The sequence below is a fragment of the Acomys russatus genome, chromosome 15, assembly GCF_903995435.1.
Source record: "Acomys russatus chromosome 15, mAcoRus1.1, whole genome shotgun sequence".
Taxonomy (NCBI): domain Eukaryota; kingdom Metazoa; phylum Chordata; class Mammalia; order Rodentia; family Muridae; genus Acomys; species Acomys russatus.
The window spans coordinates 36,471,158-36,488,480 of NC_067151.1; the positions used below are offsets into that span (position 1 = coordinate 36,471,158).

The 17,323-nt window shown below is 35.0% G+C and overlaps 1 protein-coding gene across 1 annotated transcript; it reads left to right on the top strand.

Annotated features, from left to right (window-relative positions):
- Positions 1-3,701: 3,701 nt before the first annotated feature.
- On the top strand, positions 3,702-16,981 carry LOC127199270 (arylacetamide deacetylase-like 2). Its single transcript, XM_051157235.1, has 5 exons — positions 3,702-3,925; positions 7,012-7,234; positions 10,491-10,560; positions 12,288-12,459; positions 16,115-16,981. Exons 1-5 carry the CDS (start codon positions 3,788-3,790, stop codon positions 16,715-16,717), a joined length of 1,206 nt encoding a protein of 401 aa, XP_051013192.1. The 5' UTR covers positions 3,702-3,787; the 3' UTR covers positions 16,718-16,981.
- The last annotated feature ends 342 nt before the right edge of the window (positions 16,982-17,323 follow it).

Consider the following 17,323-nt stretch of genomic DNA (forward strand, 5'->3'; position numbering starts at 1 on the left):
AAACTCCACTAAAATCAAGGCTAGACATGGCTGCTCACTCTCTCCATATCTCTTTAATATAATTCTAGAAGTCCTAGCTAAAGCAGTAAGACAACAAAAGGAGATCAAGGGGATCCACATCAGAAAGGAAGAAATCAAAGTATCAGTATTTACAGATGATATGATAGTGTACATAAGTGACCCCCACCTCAAATTCCACCAGATTCTGGTAAATCTTAACAGAAAATGAAAGTAATCACTTCTAAACTGTTAGAATCCACTTCAGAGCCTCAGCAAAATCAACTGTTGGGTATGCAAATGTTATCTCTCTTTTCTCCCATAACTACTTTCTGCTATTTTGTGCGTGCAAATTTGCAGATGTGAAAGCAGTGACCTTGTTCTTTGATCTTAAGTCTGTTCCCTTTTTTGTTGTGTCAGTGACTTACTCTTATTTTAATATCTGAACTCCATTGCTGCTGCTGGCTGTGCATGAGTCCCCACTCACACCAGTAGGTATTAACTGACTAACTAGAAAGATTGTCCCCTATTTATAGAAAAATTTTATCAAACCCCTATATGTGAAAAGCAGTAAATCCTTAGGTGTTTCAAATATATGATTCCTTTTCCAATAACTACTTTATTAGAAATGATGGACATAGAAGTGGATTAAATTTAATTTCTGGACAATATGACAAGTTTTTTATAGGACACTTACAGTAATATTTATGTTATAGCAGTGAATAATGTTCATTAGTGTTCTACTTTAAATTATCTTAAGATAAGCCTACATGATTCAGTGAAGATATATAATCAAATGAGCAATTTGATAATTTCAGTAACGTAGACCTTGGAATTTATTGTTGTGACTTAATGGACCACATTAAGTAAATAATCTTCTTAAAGAAATTAAACCCTATGTGTGTGGATTCATATCTGGGTCTTCAGTTCGATTCCACTGATCAACCAGCCTGTTGCTGTGCCAGTACCATGCTGTTTTAATTACTATTGCTTTATAGTACAGTTTGAGATCAAGTATGGAGATTCCTCCAGAGCACCTTTTATTGTACAAGATTGTTTTAGCTATTCTGGGTTTTTTGTTTTTCCATATGAAGTTCAGAATTGAACTTTCAATGTCTTTAAAAAACTGTGTAGGTATTTTTGATAGGGATTGCATTGAATCTGTAGATTGCTTTTGGTAGGATGGCCATTTTTACTATGTTAATTCTCCCAATCAATGAGCAAGGAAGATCATTCCATCTTCTCATGCCATCTTCAATCTCTTTCTTCAGAGTTTTGAAATTTTTTTCATACAAGTCCTTCACTTGCTTAGTTAGAGTAACTCCTAAATATTTTATATTGCTTGTGGCTAATGTGAAGGGTGTGGTTTTCCTAATTTCTTCCTCTGCAAGCTTGTCATTTGTGTATAGGAAGGCTACAGACTTGATTTGGGCCCAGGGGTCCCGCTCAAACTAAGGCACCAGCCAAGGACAATACAGGCGGTAAACTTTAAACCCCTACTCAGATCTAGCCAATGGTAAGAACATTCTCCACAGTTGAGTGGAGAGTGGGGTATGACTTTCTCATGTACTCTGATGCCTCACATTTGGCCATGTCCCCTGGAGGGGGAGACCTGGAGGCACTCAGAGGAAGGATAGCAGGTTACCAAGAAGAGATTTGATACTCTATGAGCATATACAGGGGGAGGTAATCCCCCCTCAGGAACAGTCATAGGGGAGGGGAATAATGGGAAAATGGGAGGGAAGGAAGAATGGGAGGATACAAGGGATGGGATAAACATTGAGAGGTAACAAGAATAAATTAATAAAAAAAATTAAAAAAAATACATAAATCTTAAAAAAAAGAAAAGAAAAAATTGTGGACAAAAAGAATATGCCAAATACAAACCTAGATATACACAAAGAATAAAGCATTTTTAATATAGTAATATACAAATAAAAAAAAAGAAATTAAACTCTACTTTTAAAAATGGACTATTTAAAAACTAAAGGTTAGAGAAGAGAGGTTAAAAATTGCAAGTTTATCAAAAATGACTATTTTAGAGTCTGAAATTGTTATCAAATGTGGAGAGTGAAAATACTATAGAAGACAATATGTCAGTTTCAAGGAGATGAAAGACAAGCTTAGCACTAATGACTGTTCTGAGTGAAAAATATCACTAAAATTAGTTTTATATGTGTACTATTCAGTTAGTTCTGACTCATCAGAAAATACTACAACCACAAAACATTACTTCAGTCTATTGTATTTCTAAGATATCTTCAGGTGATTGGCTAGAGTGTAGAGAGACCATGTACACATATGAAAAAGTTATATGCACATCCCTATATATTTAAGGTCTATAAGAAACACCTGACTAGATTGATGCTTTTATATAAGAAAAGTACTACAGTCTTCTGTTTACACAAAGGAGACCAAGATATGCCACTGATTTAATTCATTACAAGTTTAAAGTCCTGAGGTCCTAAGGGATAAGCTCTCTGATGTCAAAACCAACAATGAGAATCTTTGACATCCAATGATAGGACAGATAGAGTTCTTATGTGAAGGACAAGTAAACCAAGTTAATTGACTTGAGGATCCTAGGAAAAATAGAGTATCCGTAACATGCTCTTTCAACCAGCCAATGGGTCAAGAGAGGAGAGAGGAGCACATGAACATAATTCTTTCACTGAAGTTTAGGGGTGTATCTACCCAGGTTTTCTGAGATTCAGGGATAGTGTTTAATTCAAAGACGATGATTAATTAATCACGGGAACTCAGGGATTACGTTCAGAAGTTCATCAGGTTAAAAACCAACAGCATAAGGAGGTTGAGAACTTCAGAGTGAGGGTACATAAAACAAAAACAGAGTGGAAACATTCTCAAATGTATAGATTAACAATGACAAATCCAGAAGTAGGACAGAAGGCGAAAGCAAGTTAACATTCATATGTTTAGAAGCATACAAGGCATGCTCAAGAAGAGAGCAAAAAGAGTGAAATGACGCTTTCTTTACACTTGTCTTTTATTTGTGCTTTAAATGCCTCTGATGACATTCAACCACATCTGTGAGCCGTTCTACCAATTCAAACCTCATCCTCTTCTGGAAATATCCTTACAGGCACACCCAGAAACCACATTTTATTAACACTGAGCAGCTAATCCAAGTCATGTTGACTCACAAGCTTGAGTCACCATAGTATACAATCTTCTAATAACCAAAATGCTTTGCTAAAATACTTGTCCTGAACTTTCTGGTAATTCTGGTTCAGATTTAAAGTTATAGTTTTGGTGCATGATGGATCTTGAATAAGTGTCCACACCCCCCTTCCTTCATTCTAAAGCTTGGTCCACACCTGGCAGGGTTTGTTAACATAGATAATAGTCATTAATAATAATGTTAACATATATCTTGACTGAATATCAGGTAACTTTCTATAAACCTGTTCTAAAATATTGCAACCACAAAAGTTTAGTTCAGGAATTATCCAGTGCTTGAATTTGGGCCCAGTTTTCCTAAGAACCATTTTATGCTGATGTTAGTACCACAGACTGTAGACAGCATGGGATTTATTTGCATGTTAATAACAGGTGCCTAGACTGATGAATTTCAACATCTGCTTCAGAGTTGGTGTATTTGCAAAACAAGTTGGAACTGACACTGCAATACTTGAATTAAGAGTCAGCTTCGCAATGTGAAAACAGTTGCATCACCTGAGAAGGTTCCCAGTCTGCCCTCATCCTGTGGCTTATTATTCAGTATTTATGGAAATATTTCAATTCTGCACTGTGAAGAGGCTAGGATACTATGGGATTCAAAACTCTCTGTTTGGGGCTGCTTTGTGTTAGCTTTTTGTCTTATATTTATACACCCATACCTGACAACATTGAAGAAAGCTGGAAAGTAATGGCCTTGGATGCAGCTGCTAAAACTTGTACATTTATGGTAAGAATAATATAATATTTACAATAATTAAGAATGAACATTGGCGAATATTTTATAATATTGATATTATAATTTTGAAATAAACATTACTTTTTAAAATATTTTAAATTTGATTTTTACTTGAGTTCTAAGAAAAAAAGATGATCCAATAATTGTCTTATCCTATCAAAATATGAGTTATTGATAATAGTACTTGCTTGACATCAAATTAGAACTTTTCTTATTACCATCTTTGCGATTTTTTAAAAATTTTCTTATTTCTATATTTTCTGTTGCCTGTCTACAATTTTAAATTGCTGAAATTCTGGGCTTATCTTAGAATATGCAGAGTGGATGGAAATTACATAATTGTTCCCCTGTAGTCAGAAACTGGCATTTTTTGATGCTGTAATATATATGTTTTCATTGTGTATACGTATATCTCCACTCATTCTCCGCTGTCTTCTTACTATACCAGTTTATATGACATGAAGAAGATATTCATGTAAATGCATAATGGATAGTGACAGCTCTAATTTGAGCCTCAACCTGCCTTGATTCAACTGTGCTCTTTTATGTGCAAACCGGGTACCATCCAGAAGTGCCCTTTGAGAGTGCTGATAGTTGGAGACTGAAAATCTAAGGCAGCAGAATTTGCATACGATCAGCAGTTACAGCAGTCCAGGGGAAGAGGAGGAGGAACAGTTCTCTGATGCAGCCATCTCTAGCTGCTGATCTCTGAATCTCAGTTATTTTCTAAGCTTCGAAGGTTTCCAATTATCACTTATTTATAACAAAAATGCACACTTTATGTATTTGACATTATGAATTATTATCGAGCACTAAAAATAAGCAAAAATAAAGGTGTAATTAAAGTTTCTCCTAGCAAATTTAGAATCTTTGGTAATTTTAGCCCTGGATTCAATAATTCAGGATGTCAAGATAATATAAACTGTTGGTTTTTAACAAATGAAAGTGAAAACTAAAGTTCTTTATAATAAAGCCTGGAAAAGAGTGAATTATTGTTCAAGCATATATTGAGAAATTCCTTGACTCTGCATTATACTAATTAATCTAAAAGTGAGGATACTAATTTTAAATATTTGCTAAATTATTCTGTGTATTAAAGATCAGGCACATTAGAACATGTGATAATCTTTACATTTGTTTTTCTTGTTACAGTGTTAAAATGCTTGCATATCAATTTACATCCAGAAAGTATTGAGATAAAAGAAACAAGTCCATTTTTTAAAATCCTGTTTTTAAGAGCAATTTATTGAATAAAATTATGAGTATATTAATATCATTAACACTCATATAAACAGGTCATCTCTTTGTTTACATTTAACTAGCAGTCAATCAATTAATTAACCAATTAATTAGCGCTTTGGAGGGGATGTTCATGACAAGGCCTGAGTAGAGGTCACAGGACATTATATAAGGATCAGATCTCTCTTCCACCAGGTGAGTCTTGCAGGTGTACATAACTGGAAGTAAGTACCTTTACCTACTGAGACATCTTACTAACCCCTCCAGAACTATTAATGTAAAAAATACTTAAATAGTAAGACAATATTTATTTAATGTTAGCACTAAAATATTCATTTGTCTATATTCTAATATAGCTCAGTAATAAATTTATTACTGCTATTATCATAGCACAGAATTTTAAAAAAATACAGTGCAGAGAGTACATTAATCATTATCTTTATGTTTTCTAATAGATTTGTATTATTTAAGACAGTTTTTAAGTTTATATATATTATACTAATATTCCTTCCACATCCTCTTCTTCTTATCCACCAAAGTGTAAGGTTTTTTTTCCTCAGGAAACAAACTCAAAACTGAATAAAACAATAAACTCCCAAGCCTATAAAACAAAATACAATAACATCAAAAAAGTAGAGATCAAGGCATAATAAAAACTCCACTAAACCATAACCAAATGTAATCACACAAAAAGACTGGAGTCCATTATATGTTGGTCAGCAACTAATGAACGTGACAGCTGTCCTGTAGTGGTTGCCAGACACAGTGTGACTCTGCTGGAGAAAACTGATTTTCCCTCCTCCAGCGGCTAAAAGTGGTAACTTTTACCCTAGTTTCTAGGTTTTCTTTCACCCATTAATTTCAAAAAATATACATATATAAAATATATATGTAATAAAATAAAATATAATAAAACAAAAACAATCACTTCAAAGTTGGACAAGACAAAGCAACAGAAGGAAAGGAGTCCAAGAGAAGGCACAGGAGTCAAAGACTCTGTCACTTGTACACTCAAGAATCTCATAAAATAAAAATAATTGGAAGCCATACTATAAGCTCAGAGGCTGTGGTACAAGCCCTTGTAGTCTCTGTGCATTCTGCTCCAGTCTTTGTGGGTTCATATGAGCTGTGCTCATGTTTGTAAATAACACCACAGGTATGACTGCAGTGTTCTGAGTGCGTTTCACTCATGAAAGTGTAGTGAGTAGCTTTAAGCACCTTCCCTGTAACACAGGCAGTAATAATGACTATTTAAAGTGCTGCTGCCTCTACAACTCTAGAGAGTTCTTACTTGAGTAAATTGTCCAGGTAAATTGGCAAACTGGCCAGGCAATCCGAGGAAGATTTCTTCAGTAAAATCCAAGAAGGATTTTTAGAGAAATGGGCCAATGGGAAATAAGTGACTTAGGGCTAAAAACCCAGCAAATTGGATTATGTATACTTGGTCATATCATAATATTTAAAACTTGAAATCACTAAAATAACTTTAGAAAGAATATGTGACAACATGCAAAATTAGAGGAATTATAAGACAGAATTTTTATAAGTATTTATAATAAAGAAAAATTTAAAAGTCTTTAAAATATAGGTAAAGTTGTTTTTCTGAATAATATTTAATCTACAACACCTGAGATTTTCAAAGGCAGAAGGGTCACTCAATAAGATCATGATTATTAGTTGGACTCAATTTTACAAATTCTTTATTTCTGTTTGGTTACTTTTTGCTGTTTTGTTTTGTTTTGTTTCCTGTTTTCTTCTTCTAAACTTTCTGTTTACATTTGCTTGATTTTACCAGTCTAATGTTGAATTATTTTGTTTACTCTGTTTTGCTTTTATAGGCTCTGTGTCTTGAAAATATAGGAGTTATGAGATATGAAGAATTTATTTCAATGATAATCAGTCTGGATTATACACAACCACTTTCAGATGAACACATCACAGTAACTGATACGTCCTTTGTTGACATCCCTGTGCGTCTGTACTTACCCAAGAGAAAGTCAGAGGCCCCAAGGCGGGCTGTGATTTATTTTCATGGTGGAGGTTTTTGTTTCGGAAGTTTCAGTAAGTTCATCACAGAAGGAAAAAGAATAACTAATTGCTTGTCTGTACTATACAAATATCTCTATTTTTATACATACATATGCACCTACTTAATGCAGATATACATATATTAGATGTCCACTACAATGATAGATACAGATGTGTTTGATGAAGCCTCTGATAGAGAGATCTTTCACCACAGGGTTTGCTTTATACTGATCAACTTTGTTTCCTTTTGTTTTTGAGATATGAGCTCATCTATCTTGGTCTGTTCTGGAACTCACTACTGAGCAGATGATAACATTTTACATATGACCATCTGCCTCTTGAGTGCTGGGATTGTAAGTGTTTGACTCACACCTGGTCTATGTGGAGCTGGGGTTCAAATTCAGGGTTTCCTATAGGCTGGAATAGAAGTCTAGCAAGTGGGCCCCTGCCCAATCCCTTACCTCAGGTAGCATTTTGTTTTCATCTCTCATGTGGGATAAACCACATAAAAAATGACATGGACAAGCCAATTGCTACAAGTTTTCTCGGCTTCAGGATACTTTCAGCATCTGTAACGGTGACAGGATGCATATCAGAGGTATATGTTCTTGTTACAGGAGGGAGTTTGTAATTTGTTACTACTAACATTAGTAAAGTGATAAAGCTTGGAAGTCATTCAGCTTTAAGAGGAAAACACAAAATAAAACCTTATAATAACAAGCCCTGTTCATGAAGTCCAAATTCTGTGCTTGTCTCATGTAGTAATTACATGTGGCATATAAAGCTGATAAGAGTAAAAGTATCAAAAAAAATAACTTTTGTATAAAGTTTGAAAAATCTATAATAGATCATAACAATGATGTAAACTACAAAATCAAGCAAATTAATGGGATTGTAAAAATTTCAGAGTCATGTATGAATATTTGCTTATTAACTTCAGATGATGTTGGAATGCAGAGTCATGTATGAATATTTGCTTATTAACTTCAGATGATGTTGGAATAGCTAATAAACTGCCTACCTTAAAAAAGATTATGAGTTTTTAATATGGTAGAGAAACTGAGTATGCTTCCTTGCATTTCAAGAATGGTAACAGAATTCAGTAAATTAAAGACTTATGGTTTGCATCAATTCCTGCCCCTTGCTTATCACAAATCTTAAAGAAAAATACTACTTTTGCATTCAAAATGTTTTTTTCTTTAGTTATTCAAGGTTTATAGAGTGTAGAAAGTAGTTAGTGACTCCACATAAATTGCAAAACAAAATACAAAGACTGTGGGGTAAGAAGGACCCATTATCATGTTTATTTTATTCTTTACAGAATTTAAAGGAAAAAGCAAAATACAAACCTAAGTACTTTCTCACGCTGAGATAAGAAATTCAGTTCTATGGTCTTAGAAGAAGAAAGTTCTATTTTATTGCCAATGTCTTAAAACTTAACTCCACAGTCTGTTTTTGTAGTTAATTATTATCCTTATGAAAGTAGACACTCAGCAATAGCAAATCTAAGAACAAGAATTAGACTGTATTGCGAAAAGTGAAAGCCTTGCCTGGTTTTATAATACTTAAGGAAGCAGGTAGCGTGCATCTGTTAGGAAGGCGTCACAAGCTTCCATTTCTCTTCCAAAGGCTTTCAAAGGTGCTTTAAAGATGAATTCTAGAGCACAGAGTGTGACAAGGAGAGATGATTCCCCTTTCTAAGACAGCAATTCACAGAAATCTAGTAGCAGATTATGAGCTCCCATTTCCAGGACTGTTAACTTGGCAGAAATCAGGCACTAATACCTGGTTGATACTCATGCTGAGTGTCTGGCTTCCCACAGCTGTGTTCTGCTTCTGGTAGTTAATACTCTGCTGGAGGCAGGTGAATCCTGTCAGGGCATGTCCTTCTTGGCCATTCAAGGATACTGTGACTCTCCTTCCTTGTCTTCCAGAGATGAAATTTAATATTATTTCAGAGACCATAGAGGACATGGGGGATTATATGCTTTCATATGTATGCCTCCATTTTTACCTAAACACGTTTATGTAAATTTTATTTCCCACATAACAATCCTGCTCCCTTCTTTTCAGTACTCCCAGAGCAGGAAGTATGTTTCCTCTTGACTTTGGTCTTTCTCCTTTTGCTAGGTATTACATGGCTCTTGACCTATTATTCGATTTTATTGCCGAAATTGTCACCTATGTTATCTTAAAGTTTTTTTTTTTTTTAATGCCACATGATTTCTGTATTCTCAATCACTCACTGACATCGCTTCATAGAACATTGGCATGCCTTATCATTGTATTGGCTGGCCATCACTTCATAGAACATTGACATGCCTTATCATTGTATTGGCTGGCCTTAGATTTTATGTTCTTATCTGCAGTCAGTGCTCCTTTCCACAATGTTGTTTCAACCTCACAATGTTCTGGGATTTTTGTTTATTGTATACTTCATCTGATCTCATTTCTGTGTCTAAAAGTGCATTTTCATGTTATACTGTGCATCCAAACACTATTCACACTTTCATGCTGTGGTAAAGTAACATCTTTGTTTATGCTTGTTTGGTGAGGTGCTGGTGGTGGTGTGCACACTCTCACTTGAGCACAAGTGGTCTTTCTGGTTATGTGTCTTTGGCGTTGGTAAACCTCAATTTTTCAAAATTTCAATTTGTTTATTTTTCTCAGATATTTCCTGGAGCACAGAAACATACCATGATTGCTTTGAAAAATAAGAAAATTGGGGTTTTTGTTTTGTTCTGTTTTGTTTTGTGTCTTGTTTTTGTTTACTTGCTTGTTTTGATGTTCATTTCTGTTTCTGTTTTTTTTAAGAGAGAGATGATAAAGTTGGGTGGGTAGTGAGATTGGGAGGATCTGGGAATTGTTGGGGAAGAAAAAGAATATTAAATGAAAATTTTAAATTAAAAAATGTTAAATTTATAGAAAAATAAAATCCACCTCCCTATTTTCTCTAGTAGATGATTTATATACTTTTATTGTTCTTGTTTTGATTTTTCACTATCTACATATCTTCCTGCTTATGATTGAGTAATGTAGGTAATATCGAGTCCATGACTGGGAGCTCACTATTAGGGATCACAGTCCAATCTGATCCACAAGTATTTTGTAGTTGGAACATTTACTAATAATCAGAAAAAGACCTTTACTTTAATTTTGATTATAATTATATATATATGTGTGTGTGTGTATATATATAACACAATCTGACAATCTGAAATTAGATGTTTCATATAGATATCTATCATTACTTATGTCACTTTTTAGAGACTTTCTCTTTTTATTTCAGAGATGAGGGCTTTTGATTTCCTGAACAGATGGACTGCAAACAAATTGGATGCTGTTGTTGTAGGAATGGAGTAAGAGTTAATTTTTCTGGACTAATATGATTTTTTTTCCTTAAATGCCTATAGGTTCAATTTCTAAATAGCACATCTATGCCTGAAATATACACGTTAAATTTTACACAATTGCAAAATTGTCACGCAGTTGCTGCCTTGACTCCTTTAAGTTCCAGATCTCAGCTTTTCTCCTTAAAAATAACTTTGAATTGACTTTTTTGTGTGAAATTCTATTGCACAGATCCTATATGGTCCAGTTGTGTCCCCTGTTACATTGTCATACAGGAAGGAGAAAATTAATCATTGCATACTTAAGATATTTGATCATATTTAGGCTTGGGATAAAATGTTTAGTTTCAAAATAATTATCGTTTAGAACAGTGCCAACCTTCCTAATGATGCGACCCTCCAATACAATTCGTTATTTTGTGGTGACCTCAACCATAAAATTATTTTTGTTGCTACTGCATAACTGTAATTTTTCCAATGTTATGAGTCATACTGTAAATATCTGTGTTTTCTGGTGGTCTCTGGGTTATGACCCACAGGTTGAGAATCAGTGATTTACAGTGTTACAAGTACTGAAATCTTGGGCACGCACTCTCAAAAAGTGACCTTACATTCTGATTGCATTTGGAGTATGGGTAGTGCAGTACCTGAGGCCAGCCCATTAGTCCCTTACTCATAAGAATATACTCCAGATTTCTGAATCTGAGTTTGATTTTGAAACTCATCATTCTTAAGAGGAAATCTCTTCTCCTTAGTTTATAGTGACAAAAATATAATGACAAATTTATAATCCAATATTTTTAATCTGATATGATGACTTTTTTAAAACTATCGAATCTTAGTAAACTAAGTGAATAATCATCTAAGGAAAGCAGTCTCTGACATGTTTATTACGCTTATAGTATGCAGAATAACTTTACATATTAATGACTAGATTATGATACTGGAATAGTCTCCTATTTAAAGATTTATTTATTTATTTTGTGTATATGAGTGCTCCATTTGCATATATACCTACACGACTAAAGAGGGCATCAGCCCACACTAGAGATGGTTGTAAGCCATGATGTGGTTGCTGGGAATTGAACTCAGGGCCTCTGGAAGAGCAGGCAGTGCTCTTAACCACAGCCTCCTTTTTACTTATAGAAATTTTAATGTAATTGGAATCATATTTTAGTGAAATGATACAGGTTTATGCCTGCCACACATTTCACATAGTTATTATGATTTGCACTGTTCTAAATTGACTGTGTTTGATACAATAGATAGAAACATCTTTGGGTACTTAGCTATATCTAAATTATCCTTTCAGACTTTCTAGGGCAGTTCATCTTATAATCAAGAATCCCTATCATGAGTATTTGACAGTAAATATAGATATTTATAAATTTTGGTATTCTGAAGAACAAAATGAAATGATTTTTGAATATCCAACTATATTAAGGAAATGAAAAAAATAGAATATTTCCAATATAAAATGCATTTGAAATAAAAAAAAATTTCCTTACAAAACTAAATGTTTTACAACAATCCTCCACCTTCAGGCAAAACATCAGCCATTGAGTTAATTACATGTTTCAAATACTTTATATTGATTTTATTCTAATTAAGTATTAGAAAAGAGCATTGGGTCAGAGTTTAAAAACTAAATAGCAGGAATGTTAAATGGCAGGTGTTAGATGTTTGAGACCTTGCTGCACACATGCTTTACAAGGTTTCCTCTTCTGTTTTCAAAGCTACAGGCTAGCACCTCAATATCACTTTCCAGCACAATTTGAAGATGGCGTCACAGGAGTCAAGTTTTTTCTTCAGGATAAAATTCTTACAAAATATGGAGTAGATCCTACTCGAATTGCTATTTCAGGAGACAGTTCTGGGGGCACCCTGGCTGCAGCAGTGACACAGCAGGTATGGCGTATTTGGCTCTGTGGTAGGAAGTAGCTGTTGCAGGTCACTTTTCCTTCTGCTGGATCTTTTTGTTGAATGTCATCCTTTGGAAAAGAGCATTCATTCCCACAGAATCACAATGGCACAGAATGACTAATATACAAAAGCACCGAGAAGTGAGATCATTGCCATGACTACCTAGCCATGCAGATCCTCCTGTTTGGAACTGCTCTGTAGAAAGAATACAGATCCTCCTGCTTGGAACTGCTCTGTCGAAAGAATGTGGCCTTGAGCAGCTGTAAAGTGACATAACCAGTGATTGACAGAAAATAATAAGGACTGTTTGGAGGATGAGAGTGTTAACTAAAATGAGGACAGAGAAGACTGTGCTCTGGAGGCTTCTGGGAAGAGCACATGCTGTACTGGGAATCAGATTAGAAACAATTTGTGTTAACTCTTTCAAAGCATCTAGCTGCCTTCTGCCTGTGTCTTAAAAATTGAGTGGGGCTGAATTAGAAAGTAAAGGATTAATTTGTTTGGCAATGATGATTTTAAGACAGAGTGGCAGCAAGGGCTTGGCATAGTTAGGGCTTGCTTCATTTATCATATTTACAGTGAAAGAGAGCATAAAGAAAGGCAGAAAGTGTGAAAAATACCCAAGAACGTGAGTAGAGGAATTTGCATCTAGTTAACTTAAGGACAGGGAGAGTTTAAACTAAGTAACTATGATTATTAAAGAGATTAGTGTCATTAAGGAAAAACTTAGAATAAGAAAAATGCTTTGAGAGAGCTTATCATACAAATTTCATTTGAAAAAAGAATGTCTGAGGAAACCCTTTTCAGTTAAACCAGAGAGGCACACAGAGGCCACCACCACCATAGTCTAAGGGGAGCTGGATTTGAGATGTACTGTCAGTAGAATGGGACCATCCCTATCAGTCTAGTTTTACAGGCATGAGGGATACAGTGCTGGCACATTATTAAATGTTGGCCCAAGGTCCCAGATAACAATGGTTAATGCTATTTCATCTTGCTCTGGTGAAAATATGAGACTGAAGAGCCTTTTGGTGGAATATGAATGGATTTTTCAATACTAATTCTATACTTTTACCTATATCATATATAAACATAGAGAATTCACATTTTTTTTCCTTTCCAGTTTTTACCTTATCATTCCTTTCTTATTGCTCCAGGTAATATTCCCACTGTTATTTGGAGAAGCATGGAGAGTGCGGATACCTCTGTCTCATCATTTCAGAGAAAATGTTTTCAATGTTATTTCCATGTTGTTTATAGTTTATTTCCATGTGGATTCTTGTATACAGTCTTTTTCTTTTTTTATCTCAAATGTGCTCTGTCTAACCTATCTTTTTAAATTTTTTATTTTTTTAATCATGAAGGAATGGTGGACTTGTAAGAGACTTTTCCACTTCCTTTATAATTACTGTGATTTTCATACTTCATTGCATTTGCATATAGAAATTTATTTATATTCAACATGTTGAACCATTCTTGAACTGTTAGAATAAAGATAACTTGAGACTGCTACACTCAAGTCTTGTTGAATTTGGTTTGGTTACTGAGGATTTTTAGGTCTGTGTTTACCTTGAAAACTGGTCTATGATTTCGCTTTTTGTTCTGGCCTCATGTAGCTTTTATTTAGGGACATACTGTTTTCGCAGAATGATGTTGAAAGTAGCATGATATATATCTTATATATAGGTACATTTGTTAAATATTGGCTGGCTTAGGGGATAATTTGACAAATCTCTTCAATCCTAAGGTTTTATTCATTTTAGGGCTCTTATTACTGTTTAAATATCATTTCTTATTAAAATTATTCGTAGGTTTCTTGTATTATATAGGCTTTTCTTACATTATATAGGTTTTTGATTAGATGAAATTTTGGTAATTTCGATTTTGTAAGCAATTTCACATTTTCCGGTTGAAAATGTTTTACCTTGTTCTGTTACATTTACCATTGTTACTTTAACAATATGGTAAAATGTGATAGTATAATTCCTAACAGTCTTGTATATTTGGGGTGCTAAATCTCTACTACTTTGGGATTTGGTAAATTTTCTACTATAATTGACTTAACTAGTTTTTCTATAACTTTTTGTATCCGTACCCATCCTGCACTCCAAAATGACTTCTCACCATGGCACCAATAAGCAAGCAGGGAACACCTCCTCCACACAGAAATTCACTTTCCTTGTCTTAAAACATGTTGCAGAATGTAAGGATGCGTGCCTCTGGAGCTCAGCGAAGCCTCCTTTTCTCTCTTCACCTAAGTCCCGCGAAGGAGAGTTCGTTCCTTTCTTTATCATATTAGATATCAGTGTTCTTGGCTTATCTTTGTGAAAAGACCTGGTTCTCTGCTGAAGAAGCAAGGAGGAGGTCTGCAAGGCTCTGCACCAAGTACTCTGCATCTATGTTATGGCTGGTAGCTTGGTGCTTTGTGGTTCTCCGGACAGTATAAGATGTGCCTCTATCTTGTTGCCCTATCTTAGGACTGTGTTGCTACTATTGGGTTGCCTTGTACAGCTTTAGTGCAATGGATTTACCTTGTGTTAATGTACTTTCTTTTGTCCTTTTGGCTGTTGTCTCTTGGAGGTCTCCTCTTTTCTGAAGGAAAATGGAGGGGGTGAGGATCTGGGGAAGAGAAGAGGCTGAGGGGGAGCTGGGAGAGGTAGAGCGAGGGAAAACAGGTGGAGATATTTTATATGAGAGAAGAATCAGTTTTCAAGGGGGAAAAAGGTCTCTGAAAACAACTCCATGCCATGTGTTTTGATCATGTTCGCCCATGTTGCCAACTCCTCCCAGATACAGCCTCTCTTCCTTAACCACCTGAGTCTTGAAAACACACACACACACACACACACACACACACACACACACACACACACACACACACACACACACACTGAGCCTAATTTGGCCTGTGCACACAGTCTTAGATGTGAGTTTTTGTCTGTTTATTGGAGCATGTTCAATTTATTGGGGCCTACATTCACATAGGAAACCCCCTTTTCCCGGCAGCTATCAAGTGTCAACAGCTCCTCAGCCAGGCATGAGGCATCATGCCTACCTCTCTCCTTGCAGGGATTTAGTCTGGTTTGGACTTGCACAGATCTTCTTTGTGCAACTTTCCTCCTTTGTCCAGGAAAACATGTTTTCTTATAGTTAGCCACTACCTCTAGCTCTTGCAATATTTCTACTTCTGAGACTTGGGAGGAGGTACATTACACAGCTGCCTCATTGGGGCTGAGCATTATTACAGTCTGATCCACTGAACCTTGTCCAGTTGTGAAGAATACTGTTTACATATTTATATATTCCTTCATCACCTTTGAGACTGCGTTATTTGTATTACTTACTTTTGATAAAAAAAATATATTTGTATATCTCTCCTCCTTTTGCCTTCTGTCACTGTATCCCCCTTATCTTTTTTCTCATCCTTTCACATATATTCAAGCAATATTTTTAAAATGGTGTCTCAATGGCTGGACATTTAATGCCAATTAAAGGATTTTAAGGTATTATAGCCTTTTTTGGTATAACCATGCTTTATGACAGCAATCTATATAGATTTGTTTCCATGTCTGTGTCATGGTTACATTTTGCCTTTTAGAATGTTGGCAACCTTTGCCTCATTGGACATCATATTTTTCAGGTGCAGATTGATCCTGAAGTAAAACATAAATTCAAGCTACAAGCCTTACTTTATCCTGGCTTACAGGTGATTGATACTTCCTTGCCATCTCATCGAGAAAATGAACGTGGTATAGTTCTGACAAGGGACATAGCCATAAAACTTGTGAGTTTGTTTTTCACCAAGGATAAGGCACTTCCACAGGCAATGAGAAAAAACCAGCACATGCCACTGGAGTCCAGACACCTGTTCAAGTTTGTTAACTGGAGTGCTCTTCTTCCTGACAAGTTTAGAAAGGACCATATGTACACTGAGCCTGTGCTTGGAAGACCGAATTTCTCACTGCCAGCACTGATGGATCATAGAGCATTGCCCTTGTTAGCCAATGATGCTCACTTACAACACTTGCCACGAACATATATTCTTACCTGTCAATATGATGTTCTGAGAGATGATGGAATCATGTATGTTTCAAGACTTCGAAATGTTGGAGTTCAAGTTGTTCATGACCATGTTGAGGATGGAATCCATGGAGCCTTATCGTATATGACATCACCACTTCATTTACATCTAGGGCTGAGGATAAAAGATATGTATGTTAGTTGGCTGGATAAGAATTTATAATTATACTTTTCTTCAATGAAGTTTGAATGTGGGCATATCTTACTTGTAAAAAGAACAATATGATCTGTGCTGTCTAAAACTAGATTTGAATCAATGAGTTACTATGTATTCTTGAACTGATTATTAAGTTTTTGTGTTTTTTAAACTCTGTATTTGTAAAGTTTAAGTTAGTGTGTTTCCTCTTGATTATAATTTATTATCATTATGGTGGTCCCCAAAGGAGATGTTGCTTCATGAATTTGAGAAATATTGGTTACTGTTATTATAAGTTCTCATAGGAGATAGCTGTTATTTATTCATTCAATCAAATGAATATATGTAGTTTGTTTTGGTATTTTAGTATATTAATCGTTGATAAATATAAATTTTTCTTTTGTTCAAAAATTCTACACAGTCTTTGAAGACAATCCGAATTTTCACATTCTTATGAAATCTGATAATATAACAGATATGTTTGAGTCTGATAATAGCATAAGAATATGCTATTGCATTTTATTTTGTTTGATTTCCCCCACCTTTCAAGTGTATGGTTTATACCTTCAACACTCAGTTTCAAACTCTAAGGCATTTATTTTTATTTTGAGGTGTACCATTAGGAGCAGTTTC